The following is a 21,078-nucleotide window of genomic DNA, read 5'->3' on the forward strand; positions in this document are numbered from 1 at the left end:
ACTTTCAATATTTTTAATAAGAAATTCTTGATAAAGAAATATTATTTATATTCAGCTTAATCAATTTATATTGATTTTAAATGAAATTTAGCTCTTTTATTTAATTTCTTACTATTTTCACACCTGAAAATTTACTCAGTACTAGTCGGATGCAAACTCGAGACCTCAAATATCTTTAGGTTTCTAGTCTATTATCTTGGCTGCTGTGCTATTTTTTCAACTGATACTAAGCTGATACTTTTTTATCATCCCCATATGCAGCCGAAGCAATAATTATAATTTTTTATAATATTATTTAATACAACTATAAAAATAAACTATGTAGTCTAAATATTTCATGTAATAAAAGAAAAGTCAGAAATATATATCAAACTAAAGCATTTGAAGCGGCTATTGAATACAACCTAGAGTTAATTTTATTATTAATATTTTAATTTAATTATATTTGCTTTCTTAATAAAAAAATTTTTATATATAAAAAAGTTGTATATACAATTAAGTGATTATTAATAAACTATATTTCAATTGTATAGTATTTTCAAGATACACAGAAAGTGAAATAATTACACGTAAGTTTGCTGAAATATTAAAGATTATATTAACTTTATGACAATATTATAACGTAAGGTTATCTTGTAAGATTAATGGCAGATTGCAGTAACATGCGTAAAATGTGTAAACTTAATCATTAAAATGTGTAAACTTATAACCTACCCATAACTTTACTGCAATGTTCGGTGCTGTGAGGGTTATAATGTAACAAAAGACATAAGAAAAGAATCAAAGTATTTGTAGACGCGACAGTTTCAAGAGTAAACCTGAGACAACGCATAGTTTTCATTTATTTTATTTCAGTCATATCGCCCAAGTAAAAAGAAAAATATTGATTATCTGTGTCGATTTTAACAACAAACGGGCTGCTAAAAACTTTATGTATTACTGAAGAAAAGAATTAATGCCTATAACAAATCAACGAGAGATAAAGTCCTAGAGAGAGAAAAGAAAAAAAAATCCGTGCCTAGAACGGAATAATACGAGCCAGTGGAATACGCTTCCACACTCAGTGTTTTTATTACTTCTTTTTAATCTTTTGAAAGGCATCTCTCTTTTTTTTGAGACACAACTCCCTCAGTATACATTTAACAAACGGAAGTGATACTACCACAAAGAAAAACTCGCAATCTCTGTCAACGCTTTATGATCCTTTCAGTACGACTTTTATGACCTATTTCTTCTACCTACGGGAATATGTCCGTATATGGAAAAATGAACGAACAGACAAAGGCAAATATTTTTATATCATTTATGTATTTTCTATGTCAATTGTACTATTGTCAAATTATGAAATATTTTATCTCGAGGAAATCATTATCCAATACAGCGGAAAATCAAGAATGTGGACTGACTCTCGATAGAAGTGACCCAGCAAATAAATACGTATCAAAAAATATAAATTGCAAAATTAATCTGAAAAATTAATATTAAAAACACGTATACATTACTATATTTAGTAATAAAATATGAAATTGATCAAAATAAAGCGCGTTGTGTTCAAATATAAATACCACACTATAGTACTATGCAAAAAAATAAACTTTTTTCGTCACAGACGTATTATTAAATCGTTTTATATTCATCAGAAACGCGTTAACGGGAAAACATTGAAATATATGACAAAACTCTCGCAATGAAAGCGCATAAAAAGATTGATTCGGTATAGATCATCATCTACAGAGTGACTCAAAGCTAATAAATTACTACATCTTCTTTTAATTTATTCTTTTTCTTTTCATGAATAATTTTACAATAGATATTATTTGTTGCAAATATGTGTCTACGTTACGTACTTTTATGACTAATTTTCACTTAAAATTCACTTAGAATTGAGTGGAAAATATTTGTTCACAAAGACTCAGATTTTAAAAAGCTGTTTGCTCTCACAATCGTCTATTAATTACGAAAAAAATTAATTCTTTAACGTTTTTGTTAAAGAAAAATTGATTCTCAAGGAATTGATTAGGAAATTGTAAGTAAACGATGATTCGATAGATGTGAAACAACCTGTATATCTAATTAGTGTCCTAATTCTGGGGAATATCGATTTATCGATAAAAATATGTATTCCATCCGACGCATGAAGAGCGTTCTTTCGCCACAATTTTAACTTGAAGTTAATTGCATCAAGTTAAAAGCATCAAGTATCCATTATTTTTTGCAAGGCAAGCTATCCTCGATCGCATAAGTGTTTTATGCATAGGACTTGGCAGAATTATACTGCAAAATATATTATAAAATTGTCATAAAGGTACAATATAAATCAATACACATTTTCGATAAAACAATTATATATATTTTTTGCAACATTTTTACGCGTATTTATTACTTCACCATTGAATATCACAGATATTTAGGATTTACAACAAATATCGAAATGTATGTGGTATGTACACACACATGTGTGACTATATATAAATATATCTTGTTGCATTCAAAATTGGAGAAAGTATAATATAATATTAAGTGTTTATCAGATTCCAACTAGTTTTATTTACAAATTTACTTTTAACAGCTTCAGTTTGAATAAATTTCTTAATTATTTAACATAATGAGATATTCGTATTATTTCATCATTAACCAGCATATTTTCCAAGACTTCCCCGCATCTGACTATAATTTCTAATATAGATACAATTTGGTTATATATTATAACGATTATTTCAAATGAAATAATATAAGAATATAATAATTTGTTAAGATATAAAATAGCAAAAGTCGTAGCACAAATATAATCAGGATTTTGAGCATATGATAATTTTCAATAAAACCGCGCTTATTGCACGTAAATTATTAAACAAATTCAATAAATTGAGCACACATTTTGAAATTATATAATTGTAAATTTCAATATTCTGCGCGGTGTGCAAGCAACTAACAATGTAATTTTCTGAATGATAACTTTCTTACTGCTCATACGCAACAGGCGGAAAAGTCGCTAATTGAAATTCTCTCATGCATGTTACATTTAAATTGCGAATTTGAACGCCTATAAAATTACTTTTTTCTATATAATAACACGAGTCTCTTTTGTAGATATATAGTAGCGATAAATTCTAGCTTTGTTCAGCATAATCGTTTGTTTGATTGTATTTTATTACAGTTTATGTATATAATAGCTATATACCTAACAAAGTATTATACTCTCTATTTATACTATATTTATATATTCTATTTTAATTAAGATACGATTTGAATCCGGATCATATCGTTATTTAAATATTCGGATGTTTTCGGATGATACTTCGAAGTACCCGGAATATCAATAGACAATGACATCACTGTTCGAATATTTGCAACCCTAATTTTAATTTGCACCTATATGTACAGAGAAAGAGGGTATCCTATTTTAATTATTATATTTTAATATCTCTTGTATACCTCGTCATAGACAACAATTTTTCAGACAAAAGTTTAGAGAGGGACACATAATAAAAATATGGACTTAATCTTGAATGACCTTTTGAGATATTAAAATATATTATTTAAAATAGGACACACTGTACACACTGTACACACACCACACACACCACACACACACACACACACACATATCATCAAAAAAAGATTGTTTTCTCGCATATTCGTTAATTTTTAGTTCAGAAATAAATTTTTCTCTTTTTAGTTTAATACTATCTTATGACTATCTTATGGACTATTTCAATTACATGTATTATCGTTTACTTATTCGATATGTGACTATATTAATAGGCACTTGTACACGTTCACGTACTGTATGCTCTTACAATACATTAACTGTGTCCCGTTAAATATTTATAAGACATTCATACAGTCTTATTTTTGCTATGATACTAATTAAAAAAAGGGAAGCCTCAATTATAAAAAGAAATTAATTGAAATTATAAAAGAAAGTACAAATATTCTATCTATGGCACTTAAAAAAATAAAGTTACCACGTATCGATTCTACCTGTAGCATCATCTTCCTGTTTAGATAACAGAACCTGCCTTTCCTCATGTCGCCATTTCTCTCGGATATAAATAAAAATTCCAATGAAAAATATCAAAATTCCGATACCTGCTATCCCAAAACACGTTACAACGCCCAATGATGGAAGAATCAGAACCACCTTAACCATGCTCGCGTAACTGGCAGTTAAATTAGCTTCTTGAGTGAACCACAGCATTGGAATATAAGTTCTTGTTAGATTTTGGAACATACTGAAAAATTAGAAATAAATTAGACAAAGTGTCCTCGGAATATTATTTTAGACTGTTTACAAAAGAGCATACATATAAGAATAAAATTCTCTATGTCATAATCTGTCTGCACTATATCTAGCTTATTTACCTCACATACTCCACTGGTTCTAACAGCAAGTTTAATTGTAGTTGCGCCTTAACTTGCAGCGGGATACCTGTAGTCTATAAAAGATATTTTCTGTGTATAAAGTATCAAATAATAGTTTGTTAACTGTCACTGTGTAAGAGATTCCAGATATCTGTGATATTCATAGTAAGCTTACCGGTTCAATAAGCATCGAGAGCTCGTGTTTTTCTTGACTAGGATGCATTCCTGACACAGCATTTCTGTAACTTGGATCTGCTAGATAAAAGTGTGGCATACTAACGAATGCCGGTGCTCCAAATTTACAGGACGAAATATTTAAAGTCCCGCTAGGTCCGCAATCTCCATCAGGACAATAACACCGTCTTGATGCTACTTTGTCACCATTATCTAACATCTTATCGTTTCCGATATATTTTCTTCCAGTTAGACCTTGAAATGTCGTTAGATTTTCGAACTCCAAGTTCAAAGATCTAAACAATACGCATACTTGGTTACTTATTAGTTTCTTTCCCATTGTAACATTTATAAATATATAAGTAACGCGCTCTATTACTCACGTGCAAATGTCATTGATAAATATAGACACGGTACTATTATTCGACAAAGGTGGCCACAAATCACCATTAGTTCCTCTTATTGTGCCACACGAATCTTTGAAATAGCTCGTCTTATGATTGTAATTCCATTCCTGGACCTGTCCTAGATCATATAAATTAGATGACCCGGTAAACATATTAAATGTGCCATCATAACTGTCCGAGTTGTTCCTCTGTAAAAACATCAACAACAATGGTAATTTATACTCAAGATTATATTAAATTAACAAAACATTTATTGTACTTACCGCATAAAACCATGCAAACTTAGTATAAGGTAAAGTGGTCGCGTTTAATTTTTTTGCAACACGCAGCAATGTATCGTTGTATCCGTCGAATAACAGTTCACCTACGCTTTTAGTTATTACTAATGGCTCTCCTAGAGCTATTATTATTTTATCAGTTATCTCGCGCATAAACTTTGTCTTATTTCTCACGGAAAACGCGACAGTCTAAAATTTAATATTGCAATACAACATATAATAAGTTACATACTTTATCACATAATTATATATGTATATATAACTATATCTTACTGCAGCGATTGGATTCAAGTTGGTTATCTTGTCAGATAGACTGCCATTAGACAATGATTCATCGAAATACCACTCTTTCCTCCTTTGAAATGTGACAGTCCCATTATCATTCCACACCTTGTTTACTTTATAATCGATTTCCCTGCACAAATAAATACATACAATTACTTTCTATTTGTAACATTATTTTATGATTTATTGCCTATTACACAATAAAATAACATTACCGGAAAACATAAGGTCCCATCTCCACAAAATTTGGCTTTGCATTTGAAGCAATAAATTCTCTTGGGTTAGTCCAATTGAACATGTAAAATTTAAAGTACATTGGAATAGGTGTTTCTTTCCACATGTTGTAACTTATAGATGATGGTGTTAATATTAAGACCTGCATAAAAATATATACATTGTATACACAATTTTTGTAGCTTGTGAATAAACTTTATATATACTTGATCTTTTATACTTTTCTAACTAACTTACTTTTGCAACAGTCCAATTATATATAGAAGGCCAAAATGATCCTGTGAGTACACCAAAAATTGTTATAATTACACCAACAATTAAAATAATCACAATTTTTGTACCAGAACTTGCCATCTTTTCTGGGACTTTATATCTGTAAACGATAAACATATAGTATAACTAGTATTCGCTTTCTTACTTCTATGAAGATATTAAATAATGATATATTTAAAAGTAATTGTTCCAATATTAGAGTCATATGCAAAATAAAGATGTTATTTGAAACTAAATAAAGACCTTGTATGGAAAAAATTTTTATAAGGACAAATGTATACACATATTTCCTTCCTGTAAACAAAATTATGCTACTAGGAGGAAGAATAATGGTTATGTATAGAATCATTCATGGAACAGTGAAATTGCATGCAAAAATATGATGTGACAAATGACAACATAAGTAATGGTCAAAGCAAATATGCATCTTGTCCACTACAATACTATATAATTTCAGCACACCATGTATACATACGTAGCAATGTAAACAACGCAATTTGTAACGAATATTTGTAAATAATACTAGTGTATTTCTTTGCGACATTCGTGATTCGATTAGAGTGCATTCAATCATAATATTTGAAATGATATTATGTGAAATTGGATAGACGCACACTAACCTGTCTTACCATAATTATTCCTCTACGATGACGGTCAACACAAATGGAAAGTTGTTCGCATTAAAAAATAAATATAATGTAATTTAGAGTGTACATTGATTGCGAAAGGTTGTAACTTCTTTATGCATATATACAGAAATTTCATAATGCACCCGCATCAAGTGTTGGAAGACGTGTGGTTTCTAATTGCACTGCACAGTACACCTTGTACACTCGAGTTGACGTAAATAATCGAGAAATGGACGAAAAAAAAATGAGACGAAACACGAAGATACACAACGAAGAAAACACAAAGTTACAGAAAAAATGCAATTAAAATGAATAGATCTTATATAAAAGGACAAAAAGAATGTAAAACAAAAAACGATTGCAAAGATAAGAGAAAGGGACTCAAGAAAAATGTTTATACATGATGATATAAATTATTTGACCTATACGTAACAAACCATAGAAATATAAAATATAACAACATTCAAAGATCTTTATTTAAAATATAACAACATTCAAAATCTTTATTTAAATTCTTCTAACTGGTACCTGTCATAGGTCAGACTTCTGTATTCTGATAAAATAACTAGTCGGGAAAGAGAACCTTGGTAAAAAAAAAAGTTTATAGCAAACGATAGAATAAAATTCCATCGTTCTATCGTTTTATATCGTTTTGAATATGGATTTTGGTTCGTGAATTCACAAATGTGAATAGTATTCTATCGTATACAATAGAATACAATAGATAGTGATAGAATTTCTATCGTCAGTTTCCTATATAATACAAATAGAACCCGATCCTTATAGAACTAGAACATTACAGTCACGCGCTACGCGTGCGTTATTTAGCATCTTTATCACTACAATGACCTTTTAAATTACTTTATTCTTACCATTATTTTCGCCTAAATAATATGCTTCTCTCTTTGTTTGCCCTTTCTTTTTCCTCTTTTTCCTCTACCCTTCTATTCTCTATTCTTCTATTCTTATAATTTATATATTTCCTGTATTCTTTTCTTCATGAGCTAACCAACGCGATGACAGTTATTTGCCTGATAATTTGACAGGCACAAACGACATGAAGCAAGCCGTAGCCCACATGAAGTGAGCTAAGCGACAATTAAATCTCTTACATGTGTTTTTTTAGAGTGTACCAAATAAAATACGATAGGATTTATATCTAATGCTCGCGAACGATAGAGCTTATAGAAAATACAAATTGATAGAAATTCTATCGTTCTCTATCAATTTTTTTTTATCAAAGAAATATTTCATCGAGATCTATATAGAAGTAGCGCTTAATAAAAATATACATTAGATTATGTTACTTCACACTGTGCAGAATTTTTATATGAAATATTAATTGTTGAATGACATGAGCGACACTCCAATGACTTGCACACCATTGTTATCTTTCACATGAACAGCGATTTAACTAAGGCCACTCAATTCGCACCAGCGTAAACATTTCTAATGATTCCATGAAAAACAAAAATTAATTCTTTTTTTACAACTATCCTAAGATATGCCGTATTGATATATATGCAAAAATTCTTACCGCGTTAGAGTTTGCGAAGTGGTAGTATACTCGCGCCTGTTTTGGATGTTTTTTTGTGCTGACGATTCCATAGTCATTTTAAAATCTTTCAGAGATACATTTATAAGGAAAGTAACACGAGAGATTGCTTCTCCCTTAAAGGATTACTCGCATTCACGCACCATCACACGCGATCACGAAACTTCGTTTATTTTTGCATTAATGATAAATCTTCAAAGCGACTTCCTCTAACGATTTCTAAGCACTGTCACGTCGTCTGAAATAACGACTGCTTAGCTCATTATTAATATTTCTACATAAATATATATGTACCTGTCGGATAACAGTAATCGCAATTGTTCAACACAAAATCTACCTGCTGATGTGAAGCTTCAATAACAACAATGTCGGTGTATTAGATTTCAAGTAGTAATCTGATAAAACGATATTGTGCCTTATTCGACATGCTGCCTTATTCATGTCAAGCGATAAGATCGTTCTTCCTCCAAAACATAATGTAAACACTTAGATTTTTCACGAATCAATGCTTCTTTTCTTAAATTATTTTGACTAATCAATCTCGATATTATCGCGTTCGTTCAATTTTGCTTCAATAATTATAATATATGATTTCTGATGTAAACATCAAAATGACTATACAAGGGACATAAATCAGTGACTAATACATATATTGTTATATGCCATTCACTGTACAAAGTCCAAACTTATTCACAGACGTACGTGATGAGTAATAGAATCATTCAAAATATAAATAAAAACTGGTATGCAACGAAAGGAGATGAATCAGCGCACATAATGAGATTACTTTTATATATAGTCGACAAGATTATACTTTTATATATAGTCGATGACTAAAAGAAAAATTAGGTGCTTTTATTAAAAAAAATAAATAAAATAAAATACAAAATAAAGAATGTACTGTATTTCTTTTTTTAAACACCTCTTTACAAAAAGAGTCATTATCAATACATGATACAAGCTTCTGCAATCTAGTAGCTTAAAAGATTATCTCTAAAGATAATACAGACATAGAAAACATACAGACGTTGACTTATCTTGTATTTCCTTACAATGTATTTGCAATCGAGATGTCGACTTTTGAACGCTACAATTAAAAATATCAGTTTTCACTGATGATATGAACGTCACCAATATCTTATCGTGCTTTAGGTATTTCAAATCTGATATAAAATTTGAAATACAAAATATATTTTATTTCTAGATAATCAAGTATAAAAAACCCAGTAAACACTAACAGAAACATCAATTTTATAATTTTTTAATGTAATTGTTATATAACACGCGTGTTATATTGTACTTACATTGTTCAGTGAAAAATTACAAGATTGATGTTACATTACAAATAGTTAGTATTTACTGCCCAGATAACATAGAGAATTAAAAAAAAATTCGAAAAGAATTCGGTCGTATGTCACCAATTCTGAGTTCATTTTCAGATGCAAAAAGAATTCTTCAGAGTACAGTTCAGTGAAAAGATTTTTTAGATTTTTTAAATTTTAGATTTTTCCATTATTTTTTCTTAAAATGAACTCAGAACTGGTGACATACGACTAAATTCTTTTTTAATTCTCTGTGCTATCTGGGGTATATCTTTTTATCGTAATATAATTTTGAATTTCGTTTATATATTTCCGGGTTACGAAAAATACATAAATTCAAGTGCATTCAAAAGAATTTATTTACATGACAATATCCGTTTCCGATACCAAAGATGTCACTTTTATAGTATATAATTATGATAAAGTATGAATAGAGAAAGCAATCGATTACAGTACGATTAAAGTTTTAATTTTTTTCCGTTGCAGTGTTATTATACCAAGTATAAGACAGTCGAAGAAAGTGTTAAAGCGAGGAAGTGAAAGTAACAGAGAGAAAATATCTTTCCGCTAGCTATACAACGTGGCATGGCGATTCGAGTAAATCTAGAAGAAAGTTATCGCATCCTGCTGCACGAGAAGATAGTAAAATAAACGTCCCAGTCTACGTTCCAAACAAAAAACTGAATTTGTAATTGCAGAATTTTCGATGTAATCAAACTGATTTGTTTATGCTTATTAGTTTTGGTGAATACTATAAACTACGAAATCTTTGAAATCCTTTTTTTCACGATTCTGTATTCTATCGCATTGAAAAATATTTTTTTAAATAAATAGACGATCGTTAATATTAATATATTGATTGCTCAATATCATCACACCAAGCCGAATATAATACACTAAAAAGCCGATAAAATAAAAACTTGATAAAAACTCACGCTAGATTTTTAAAGGCAAACGTCCTGTTCTCTGGTTTGCTTCTTATTATCTTATATACCTGTTTCTGTCCTGATGAAATTGATCTTCGTCAAAATGTACTTCCCATGTTTCTATCGCGCAAGTATGATCGCAAGTATCGGTAAGATCGCGCGCGTATACGCGAGACGTTCAACTCGAAGCGCGACGGACGCACGAATGCGCATAATTTCTTGTGATGCCTGCACTGTACGTCAGACACATACTCAAACGTCGTTCTACACACACCGACAATACCGAATAACACTTTCAAGGTCTCGAGTCTACGATATAGGAAAGTCTATTTTTTCGGTCTTCGCATTCTTTTACAAAATTTCCTTTTCCTCCAAAATCTTACAGTATATTTCTTTATATTATATGGAAAAAATGGAATTTATTGTGGTACAATTAAACATATACCGCGTGTTTTCTAAAACTTAAAAATGTTTTGTAGTTATTCATTACTTCACTGGGTTTTCCACTGGTTAAAAATTAAGATAATCTGTGAAAAATAAGTTTCAAAACTTTACCATAGCCAAGATATTTTTAGATAAATAAACCAAGATCGATCTAACTATTTACAATAAAAACACGATTTATTTAATATAGGAAACCTATAACTAAAACAGTTATTTTGTGAAAATGTCAATTGTCAACTATGAGCTATAATATAATAATATAAACTTATATAAAGTGCTAACAAAAAATTCATATACTTTACATTGCAACCAACATAGTGTTGTGTGTCTACATATATGTGTTTTCAGTTCTATATAATTATATTATTAAAATTGGACCCGTGGTAATAATACACGTTTGATTCTTAATATATCATATCAGGATGTGATGCTCAAAGAAAGAAAAAGAATCTTATATTGAAATTTGAATGTAACTGTGTTCTTAATGAGACTTTTTGCTATCATCATCTGCACAAAATGTAAACATTAAAATATCTAGAATTTCATAAAAATCTTATAAACTTGGACTTCACAATATATCACATACTGGATAGATCAAAACATAATATAATCAAATAACAAAGATGTTCTACTAATATATGACTCAGATTATTACTGAAGCACTTGTGCTGTTCATGTCCTCTCGTAACTGAGTTCGATCTCGTACTCTTGCACACATTAAACTATATTCTAATACACCAATCCGAATATTCATCTCAGAGATTTCATTCTTCATCTTTGTAATTGTCTTTTTTATATTAATAAGCGGCGCTACAAAAATATATAAAACAGTTTGGTTTACATAACAGTTGGTTTAATAAAGTCAAAAAAAGACAAAATAATACATAACCATTCACTTACTTCCATCAGTCATGCTTGATCCTCTTTCATCCATCTCCCTTTTCACAAGTTCCAATTCCTCCATTAATTTAGATAAAACTCTTGTTCTTTCAGTAACACCACCACTAACATCCCTATATTGTTCTTTAACTTTTGACAATTCCTCCTAAAATAATTATTTACATATATTTATTATCACATGAATTTATACATAAGAAGACTACAAAATAAACTGCAAAATTTTGTAGGTGCTTTTTATGTCTGAAAGTGGAGAATAAATTTTTCCACAGTAAAAATTTATTTGGTAGAAGTAATAAGAACTAACCTGCAATGTACGATATTCTGTCAAAGAAGGCTCGAGTTGCCTATTTAGATAAGTCTCTCTTGTCTTGATTTTGTCTAAAGTATTTCCAATATCGGAATATATTTTATTTAAATGAGCTTTTGTGCCACTTAGATTGGTTGCAATATTCACACGCAGTTGTTTCATTTGTTCAAGATGTGCTCTCCAATCTCTTGAATCTGTAATAAATCAGAATATTTTAGTTTTTTAAATAATATCTCATTTAAATGATCAATTTTTACTATGTTTAATACCTGTCTTAACTGTTACTTTCAACCGAGGTAAAACTTTTTCTAATTCTAATTGCCATTCATCTCTATTAGTTTTAGATTCTAAAATGCTATCTGGTTTCTGCATTTCATTCTGAAAAATAGAAACAATTATATAAGATCATTGATGACCACAATCTTAACATGGCACAATTTGCTTATAAATTTTCTTATTTAGAAAAATAAAATTGTACTCACAATGTTTTGACTGTAAAATTTTGTAATGTCATCTACATGTAAAATATCTTGATCTTCATCATCATACTCGGCCATCATTTCTTCTTCAACTTTTTCTAAAATTAATTCTGCATCATCATCCTCAATATCTGGTTCTGGTGTAGGTTCATCAGGTAGGATATTAACTTTGTTCCATTTAAAGTTTCCTATCTTCAATGCATTATCAGCCAAATTATCCAAGACATAAACTGCATGTTCCCCAGTACCCTGTTTGAGTTTATTGGGTGGAAATTCTACAGATATATCAATATCTCTAAGGTAATCCAAGATTAAAGCTATTGTTGAATTGGGATCATCTGATTCTTGAGGCATCTCAAAATTTTTCCCAGCTTTTCTAATCAACCATGCAGCCAGACAAGTAAATGTATAAAATTGTTCTCCAGGATTGGTTGGGACAACAAAATAGTGCCTGTAACCAATATGTTTACACAAACAGTAGAAAAATAATAAATATTGCATATTTAATATTAATGATTATGACCATAACATTCAATAATATTATTACAAATTTCTAGATGAAATTAGATTAATAAAAGATGTACATATTTTTTCTAACAATTCTACTCATATTATCTTACCTGTTTATTGGTTTCATTTTTAGATCTTGTACAAACTCTGAGTCATAATTTAATAGCTTTAATTTCTCTAACAAATCTTCCATCCTGATACTTATGACATACGGTGCCGATGGAGCAAGTCCATCCTCTACAATAATTTTTTGTGTATCTCTAAACATTGTATCTTTGTGTTTTTAATGTATTTTGTATCAAGTCTGTAAAAAGATTACTGTTGAACTTGAAAGGAATATATATTTGAATCAATAAACTTCGTAAACAGGCACGTACTTATTTGTAATAATTGCAAAGCAATTGTGTTTTATATATATTTCTAAATTCTGATGTGTGTGTGTGTGCTATAAAATGTTCATGTGTATCATTTACATTATATTAAGATAAATTCAAAAACATGTAGATAAAAATATTAATATTGTCATGCAATCCGTCGCTCCTTCAGGTTTCATAATTCGGATTTGTATGTCAAGAGTTTTTACGTAACGTCACAATTATGGATTTTAAACTGTTATAAAAAAGTAGCCTTTACATTTGACATTTTAGTTCTCATAAACTAAGAGTCTGTTTTCTATTACTGCACTGCTGAACTGGTGCAATAAGTTAGAGTGAGAAAATGTTTGTCTCACTTTAACTTATTGCACCAGTTCAGTAGTGCAGCAACAGAAAACAGACCTTAAGTTTCTTATTTGCTCTGTTCTTTTTAGCTGCCCTGCTGAACTGGTGCAATAAGTTAAAGTGAGAAAAAGTATATTTATCTCATTTTAACTTATTGCACTAGTTCAGCAGTACAGTTAAAAAGAACAAACTTCTTTCAGTATTTGGTTTCAGGGCCTTGATTCTCGAAAATATATCGCATACGACATTTAATGAAAAGCTATAGTTTATGTTACGTATACTTAAGCTTTTCACTAAATATCGTATGCGATATATTTTCGAGAATCAGGGCCAGACATGGACGTAATGCAGGATTCACACGGCGTCCAATATCCGATGTACGACGTCCAATATCCAATAAGAAAACAGCTTTCTAATAGAGAATTCAATTCTCCGTTGGAAAGCTGTTCTCCTATTGGATATCGGACGTCGTACGTCGGACATCGGACGCGGTGTGAATCCTCCATACATGGACGGAGCGAAAAGCAGTGTTGCTGCGGTTTTAAATATTTATTTACCAGATTTCTGCTTCAAAAACCACCAGATTACAATTTTTTCATTAGATTTTTTAAAATATATATAGATTCGAATAAAAAAAATAAAATTAATATAATAATTTTATATAAATTAATATAAAATTCTGTTTATAGATTCCGTCGTCGGATTATTTCTTCTACGTAATGTCAACTAGGTATACCGATTTTACAGGTTATAGATACAAATTTAAATTTTTTCGGTTAGCTGCCCTGCACTGCTTGCTCTACCTCCAGACCTAGGGCAGTCAGTTTACTGAACTCGCTGCACTAGTTCAGCCTGCACTGTTCGAAAGAACACATTTTCTTGCACTGTTCAGATCGAAAGAACGCATTAGTGCAAACTTCGTGAACTAGTGCAGCCAGTTCAGGTCGAAAGAACAAACCTCTTATATTACATGAGGCATATTTTGAGCGGAAAAGCAGTATGGGGAATTATAAAATATTAATTTTTAACGGCATTTATTAATTAAAATGCTTGTATTCAACAGATAAGCTGAAAAGATAAACATATTAGTAAAAATTGCAGTAAATTAAGTTAATACAATTTTAAAAAATGAATACAGATGTTTATTTGTCACTAAACCGTCCCGCTTTTCCGCGCAAATTGTGCTCCATGTAATATAAGGAGAAATAAAGTCGCGAAACAAGCGCGGAAAAATCCATTGTCACAAGTTGTCACAAGTTATCATAAGTTGTTCAACCTAACCGCCGTTACATTAAGACGTGTTCAAACACGTTCGGACCTGATATTTTTTTGGAATTTTTACCTTGGTACCTTGAATGAAAAGACAATAGAGAAAAGCTTTGGCTTCCGCTTTTTCGCTTTTTCAACGTATGGGAAGAAATAATTCAATTCACGGAATCCGGAAATCTAGTAAGATTTTGTCTTCCGCGTTTCCGCGCTTCATGTAATGGCACCCTAAAGCCTAAGGCTGAGTTCCCATTGACGTGAAGCAGTTGTATTTGCAACGTAAAGTGGATAATATCTTTTTTATTATTTAGATTTTATTATTTATTATTAAAAAATACCAAAATATAAGCATAGTTGAAAAATAATCGTAACCCTACCCAACATACATACACAATTGCTACGTTCAGCAAAGAAAGCTGCTTTGCAACTGGTGTAAAATTCGTGAATCTGATTGGTACATGCTTTTGGATTCAACCAAAATTAAGGACATACTCCAATCAGATCCACGAATTTTACAACAGTTGCAAAGCAGCTTTCTCTGGCTGCGTTTCGAAATTCACTGTCAGTACTGAAAATCTATAGTTCATGTTACATATACTATAGAATTTCAGTGCTGGCAGTGAATTTCGGAACGCAGCCTCTGTTGAACGCAGCCATTAGTACACTTTGTTCCAATTGAATCGTGCACAACGTTAGGGCTATCGCACACAAATTGACATAACTGCATATGCATAGCATAAGATTGTATGGACCAATGAGCATCGAATATTAAGCATCGAACACCAATATGGCGACTTAATACTCGATGCTCATTGGTACATACGGTCTTATGCTATGCATATGCAGTTATGTCAATTTGTGTGCGATAGCCCTTACACTTTGTACATTTCTGTGTACAATGTGTCAAGGCTGCGTTCAGATTCCCCACCCGGGTGTATTCTATTACCAGAAATGCTACAGTATATGTGACATATACTATAGTGTTTCTAGTAATAGAGTGCACCCGGATGAAGAATCTGAACGCACCCCAGAACATCTAAGGGTACGTTCAGATTCCCTACCCGGGTGCACTCTAATACTAGAAGTGCTATAGTATATGTAACATATACTATAGTGTTTCTAGTAATAGAGTGCACCCGGGTAGGGAATCTGAATGCACCCTAAACTGTTGCAATGTATCATTAAACCGTTTACAAAGCGCTGAGTTCTGCTGAACGCAGCCATTGTAAATTGGGCGTAAATAGAGCTCAGTAGCAGATTGTAAATGCAAATGGCTGTCGCGATCATGGAGGCTTTCGTTCCCGCGTGTCCGAGTCGAGTGATCTTAAAATTGTCGAATACGATTGGTATGTAATGATCGATTTCGGTATACAAATATAAAAAAATATTGTTTTACGCGTTTATCGTTAAGATCAATGTAAAGTGGTGCGGTTTACGTGGGAAATATTATTCGTGGCGAGAAATATACGACCTCGGCGAAGTTCATCCGGTAACCGCGTTAAGCCGAGCAAACTCGTAGAATTTGTGATGAATCGATAGTTAGTTGATTCTGCAAACGGAAATACGAGGAAAATTCACTGTCGCCACACAAATGATTGCCACATTATTCTCGACAATCGTCACTCGAGAACTTCTATATATTGACGAACAGGTAAACAACGATTTATATTTGACGCTTTATTTGCCGCATGCTGGCTTCCGAAACATACTCCTATTCAAAAGGTCGTCACATGTCGATTCTAGATTGAAATAGTCCATAGCGCCATAAATATTTGTTGTTGCTTATTACACATCTATGCAAAGAATATGATTATTAGAATATATCCACCTTATATATCAGTCCTTATGTTTGATCCTTTTTGCTGTAAAATTCTATTTGAAGCCCTTTATGTTTTATTTTATACATGAACTTAATGTTTCAAATATATTATATGATATTTCCTCATAATCTGCCCCATAAATATAATCAATATTAACATAGCAGAAGAAAAGTACATGTTCAATATTACATGTTGTGCTTGATATTATCTTTTTATAGGCACATCTGTATAGTTAATAAGCACTAGGGAAAATTTTGATAATACCAAGATGCCTGCAGTCAGTGTTTGCGATCCTATTACGGCTAGGCTTCATCGTACTCTGGATAATAGTCCATCTAAGGCAACAGATGATTTATCAAATGATTTAGTCAATAGTGCTTCCCGTATTCTGCAAACAGAAGTTCAGTATAAGGAAGTAAATGATTATAAAACATCAATTTTGGATCAACTAAAAGCTAAGTGCATAGTACTTGGTTTATCTTCCTCCGAAAATATAGAAGAAAATAAAGTAAAAGATAATACAAATTACAAGAAGAAAAATGATGTGAATAAAGGGCCTGTTTTACCAGAACCAGTTGTTACGTTATATTCTCAAAAAAAAGTACATCTGGGATGGAAAGGCACATTTCCAGTTGGAGCAGGCATGTATAATGTCGGGAATACATGTTATTTGAACAGTACTCTTCAGGCATTGTTTCATGTCCCAGCTCTTGTTAACTGGTTATTATCTGATCCACATCATAATTCCAAATATGAACAAAATGGTAAGTGTTTTTTTTAATATTTTCCCTGTTGTTTATATATATTTTTTTTAAATATTATGTAAAGTTATAATTGTGCATAGTATGGTGTTTTAATAATAGGCTAGTTTTAGATGGCAGTACAGAATGCCTTACGTGTGCAGTGGCTAAAACTCTACAGTTTAGTCATCTGAAATCTGGAAGTGCGATCAAGCCATTTTATATATATAATAAGTTAAAGCGTATGTAAAACAATCTTTTATTATTTTCTCTTACAAGTGTGTATATTGCGCGGGCGAAAATATTATCTAACGATACTTTCAGTCATTTGCCGAACTATGGTGCCTGGACAGCAAGAAGATGCTCACGAATTTTTACGTTATTTATTGGAAGGAATGGAACGTGCATATTTGACTAGGCATAAAGCGACTAAATTGGATAGCTATTCTAAGGAAACGACACCAATTAACCAAATATTCGGTGGTTATATACGTACTGAAGTAAAGTGCCTGCAGTGTCAACATGTATCTACCACATTTCAACACTTTCAGGTAATTAGAAGTTTATTATGTAGTAGAGTTTTGTGTACGCGCGTAATTTGTAGGAGAAAAAGGATTTTATCTTAAGAAAGGAAATTTTTCAACAGGACTTGCTTGTGGATATACGCAAAGCAAATACATTGGATGAAGCGCTAAGTAGTTACTTCAGTAGAGAACAGTTGGACAACAATGATTATAAATGCGAAGCCTGCAAGAGAAGAGTTCCTGCTACCAAACAATTTACACTAGAACGCCCGCCAAAAGTGTTGTGTGTACAGTTGAAGCGATTTAGCGTTTTAGGAGGAAAGATATCTAAACACATCGGTTTTAAACAGACTATAGATATGGGCCGATATCTGTGGAGAGAACCAGGAGAGTCTCCTAAGCAGCTCACGTATAAACTCATGTCCGTGGTGACACATATGGGTCCCTCCGTGAATTGTGGCCACTATACAGCGATCGCGCAAGTGTCGAGCGGTCAATATTATACATTCGATGATTCCTGCGTTCGTCCAATAAGCCTTAATAACGTATTAAGTACAAACGCATACATTATGATTTTTGAAATGAATAGCTCTAGCCAGAGTCAACAGACTGCTAAAGTAAATGGCACGACATCCGCCAAGAGCGTGTCGATTTCGCTACCTAGTTCTACAAATAAATCGCTCGTATCGAAAGCGTCCACATCCGCTGGATGTTCCACAAACGGATTGTCGAGCGAATTATCAAGTAACAATGATAATTCAAGTAATATATTAATCGGGCCGCAGTTGCCGGCGCAAAAAAGCGTAGAATCGAATATTCCCACACAGAAATGTACCGACAGTAGCCCAAGCACACAATTGTCACAAAAGACGCAAGATAAACCGCAGCCGAGATTAGTTATGCACATTAAGAATGGGAAAGTTTTGAATGGAAACAGTTTGGTACCCTATGATGGTTCCAGCGAGGAAGAAGACACTTGTTCCTACGGAAGTACGAAAAATCAAACGTCGAGTACCGTATCCCGAGTTAATTCTACAAATACCACAAACGGTGTGCCAAAATGTTCCGTTGCAAAAGACACGTCGAAGCTGGTCGTCAATTGTAAAGAGACACAGAAAGTCAACGTTAAAACCAACACCAATATCATACCGATAACGACGCAGGCTACGGTTGTACAATACGCAAAAACGCAAAGCGGGTCTAATAATAATAATAGCCGAATAAGTTTGTCGAAGCATCAGAATGGGAGAACAGAAATGAACAGTCAGGCAGAACGTGACCAAGATACGTGGCATCAGCCCGTCAGAACTAAGAATATACAGGAGGAGAAAGTGCCTACAAAGGCTACAAGTAGCAGCATCAAGGGCTGGCAAGTTTCTAAAGATACTCCCTCTCCTGCATCCACTGGGACGCCTAACGGATGGTCCGTTACAGATAATCGGTATATCTTCTATTATTAACGTGATTCTATTATTACGACTGCATAACGATACGATTATAAAGAAATATTCTATTGCATTCTTCTTTCAGGGAAGATTCTAAGTCGAATCAAAGTAGCACAACACCAAGTGCTGCAGCTGTACGGGATTTTAATGGTACCAATCGTTCGGATACTGTTTCGCATTTACAGAAAATGTCATATCGAGGATATGGCAATTCTTCGGGTAAGTATATGCTGCAAGAGAAAATCACAAGTAACTCATTCCTAGATTGTCTCGAGTCTGTGTGCCTTTTTTCTTATTTTTTCTTCTTTTTTTTATATTGGCTTCGTATAGAAATAAGCATCTTGATACAGTTTTAAAAAACCAACTCGTTATAAACTCTTGTGTTTTTTATTCGTAGTGTTGAATTGGAATGGTGGTAGAACACAACTCGACCGGGACGTTGAAAATGACAGACGGGAAGAACGCAAACGTCATTTCAACGCGGATGACGAAGAAATAGACAGGGGTCGAGTAAAGAAAGTCAAGGATCGTCGATCGTACGAAGGTAGAGCTAGTATGAGTTACAATTCATTCCAAGAGTACCAAAACGTCAAACATTGGAATCGACCCGTTAGTAATTATCATCGAAGACATTATTATAATACTTCTTACGGACGCTCACGTCATGGGAATGGCTACAGATCCCAGCATTATAGATATCACAATCACTCTCGTGTCTGGCGTGAAAGACTAAGCGGGTGAAAGATCGAATCGTATACTAGGGACTGTATCAATGATTTGAACGAATAGACTGCATCAGTTCTTACTGCATAGATACATCATTTCTCAGTACGGTTCGAAAGTCAGGACCTGCGTCAGGACCTATGAGGTTTCAATAGTTAATACGCACGTTCATCAAAGACAATGATACATTCGCGTATTTCGAAATACTATTATTGCATGTTCCTGATAGGTTTGTGGCGTCATCTGCCTCTGTTGTATAAGTTTGACACATAACTATTGCCGTAAAAAATAAAGAAAAATAGAACAACCCATGGGGGATGAGTATCACCAATTGTACCAATTTGTGTTCAACGTGAGTTTTAGAAATTTTTTCCTGATCACGATATGAGAGGAACTAACTAGTTTTAAGAGAGGCATATTCGCTATTAAATCACTAGATTTTCAAGAAATAAAGTTATAACTTGATAATTATATATAAATTGTGAATATAATTGTTATTTAATGCAGTTTTCAAAACTTTGAATATTGTCGACTTGATTAATTTTTAGGACGAGTGTCTAAAAATATATTATTAAAAAAAAAATATGTAATAAAAATTTTATTGGAACACGTAGTGATTTAAAGTTACATTTATTCAGACATTGAAGTAGAAATTATCTATTGTTATTATTGCTTATATCTAAGGTACTATATTGTATGTAGTACTACATCATATATATATATATATATATATATATATATATATATATATAT

At 32.1% G+C, this 21,078-nt stretch overlaps 4 protein-coding genes across 17 annotated transcripts in view; 1 reads left to right on the forward strand and 3 right to left on the reverse strand.

The window, feature by feature from the left end:
• Positions 1-2,349: 2,349 nt before the first annotated feature.
• On the reverse strand, positions 2,350-10,652 carry LOC116841462 (protein croquemort-like). 11 transcript variants are annotated; one of them, XM_032809426.1, is made up of 10 exons: positions 10,458-10,652; positions 8,183-8,438; positions 5,981-6,116; positions 5,725-5,885; positions 5,498-5,639; positions 5,210-5,413; positions 4,923-5,134; positions 4,541-4,835; positions 4,366-4,439; positions 2,350-4,235 (listed from the first exon to the last, which is right to left on the reverse strand). In XM_032809426.1, the coding sequence occupies exons 2-10, from the start codon at positions 8,257-8,259 to the stop codon at positions 3,965-3,967; spliced, it is 1,572 nt and encodes a 523-aa protein (XP_032665317.1). In that variant the 5' UTR covers positions 8,260-8,438; positions 10,458-10,652; the 3' UTR covers positions 2,350-3,964. The 11 variants fall into 11 exon arrangements, with proteins under 11 accessions (XP_032665317.1, XP_032665327.1, XP_032665336.1 ...); XM_032809436.1 differs by having other exon boundaries at positions 8,183-8,450; XM_032809445.1 differs by having other exon boundaries at positions 10,517-10,651.
• A 398-nt stretch (positions 10,653-11,050) lies between these two features.
• Positions 11,051-14,064, reverse strand: LOC116841505 (intraflagellar transport protein 57 homolog). Of its 3 annotated transcripts, none has more exons than XM_032809548.1 (7): positions 13,999-14,064; positions 13,199-13,325; positions 12,582-13,029; positions 12,369-12,477; positions 12,097-12,293; positions 11,793-11,937; positions 11,051-11,702 (listed from the first exon to the last, which is right to left on the reverse strand). In XM_032809548.1, the coding sequence occupies exons 2-7, from the start codon at positions 13,279-13,281 to the stop codon at positions 11,536-11,538; spliced, it is 1,149 nt and encodes a 382-aa protein (XP_032665439.1). In that variant the 5' UTR covers positions 13,282-13,325; positions 13,999-14,064; the 3' UTR covers positions 11,051-11,535. The 3 variants fall into 3 exon arrangements, with proteins under 3 accessions (XP_032665439.1, XP_032665421.1, XP_032665430.1); XM_032809530.1 differs by lacking the exon at positions 13,999-14,064 and adding an exon at positions 13,466-13,839 and having other exon boundaries at positions 13,199-13,392; XM_032809539.1 differs by lacking the exon at positions 13,999-14,064 and adding an exon at positions 13,722-13,823.
• Positions 14,065-17,128: 3,064 nt separating this feature from the next.
• LOC116841291 (ubiquitin carboxyl-terminal hydrolase 36-like) lies at positions 17,129-20,544 on the forward strand. 2 transcript variants are annotated; one of them, XM_032809060.1, is made up of 6 exons: positions 17,129-17,657; positions 17,762-17,875; positions 17,958-18,184; positions 18,280-19,598; positions 19,688-19,821; positions 20,000-20,544. In XM_032809060.1, the coding sequence occupies exons 1-6, from the start codon at positions 17,162-17,164 to the stop codon at positions 20,341-20,343; spliced, it is 2,634 nt and encodes an 877-aa protein (XP_032664951.1). In that variant the 5' UTR covers positions 17,129-17,161; the 3' UTR covers positions 20,344-20,544. The 2 variants fall into 2 exon arrangements, with proteins under 2 accessions (XP_032664951.1, XP_032664961.1); XM_032809070.1 differs by having other exon boundaries at positions 17,768-17,875.
• LOC116841282 (vacuolar protein sorting-associated protein 8 homolog) overlaps positions 17,158-21,078 on the reverse strand; it is a 14,087-nt gene continuing 10,166 nt past the window's right edge. The window contains exon 13 of the mRNA XM_032809047.1: positions 17,158-17,281. The gene's annotated coding sequence lies outside the window, so the exon portion shown is untranslated. The remainder of the gene's footprint in view (positions 17,282-21,078) is intronic.

Source organism: Odontomachus brunneus, unplaced genomic scaffold (assembly GCF_010583005.1).
Source record: "Odontomachus brunneus isolate Ranch 3 - 2012 unplaced genomic scaffold, Obru_v1 Obru_scaffold_002, whole genome shotgun sequence".
NCBI lineage: Eukaryota > Metazoa > Arthropoda > Insecta > Hymenoptera > Formicidae > Odontomachus > Odontomachus brunneus.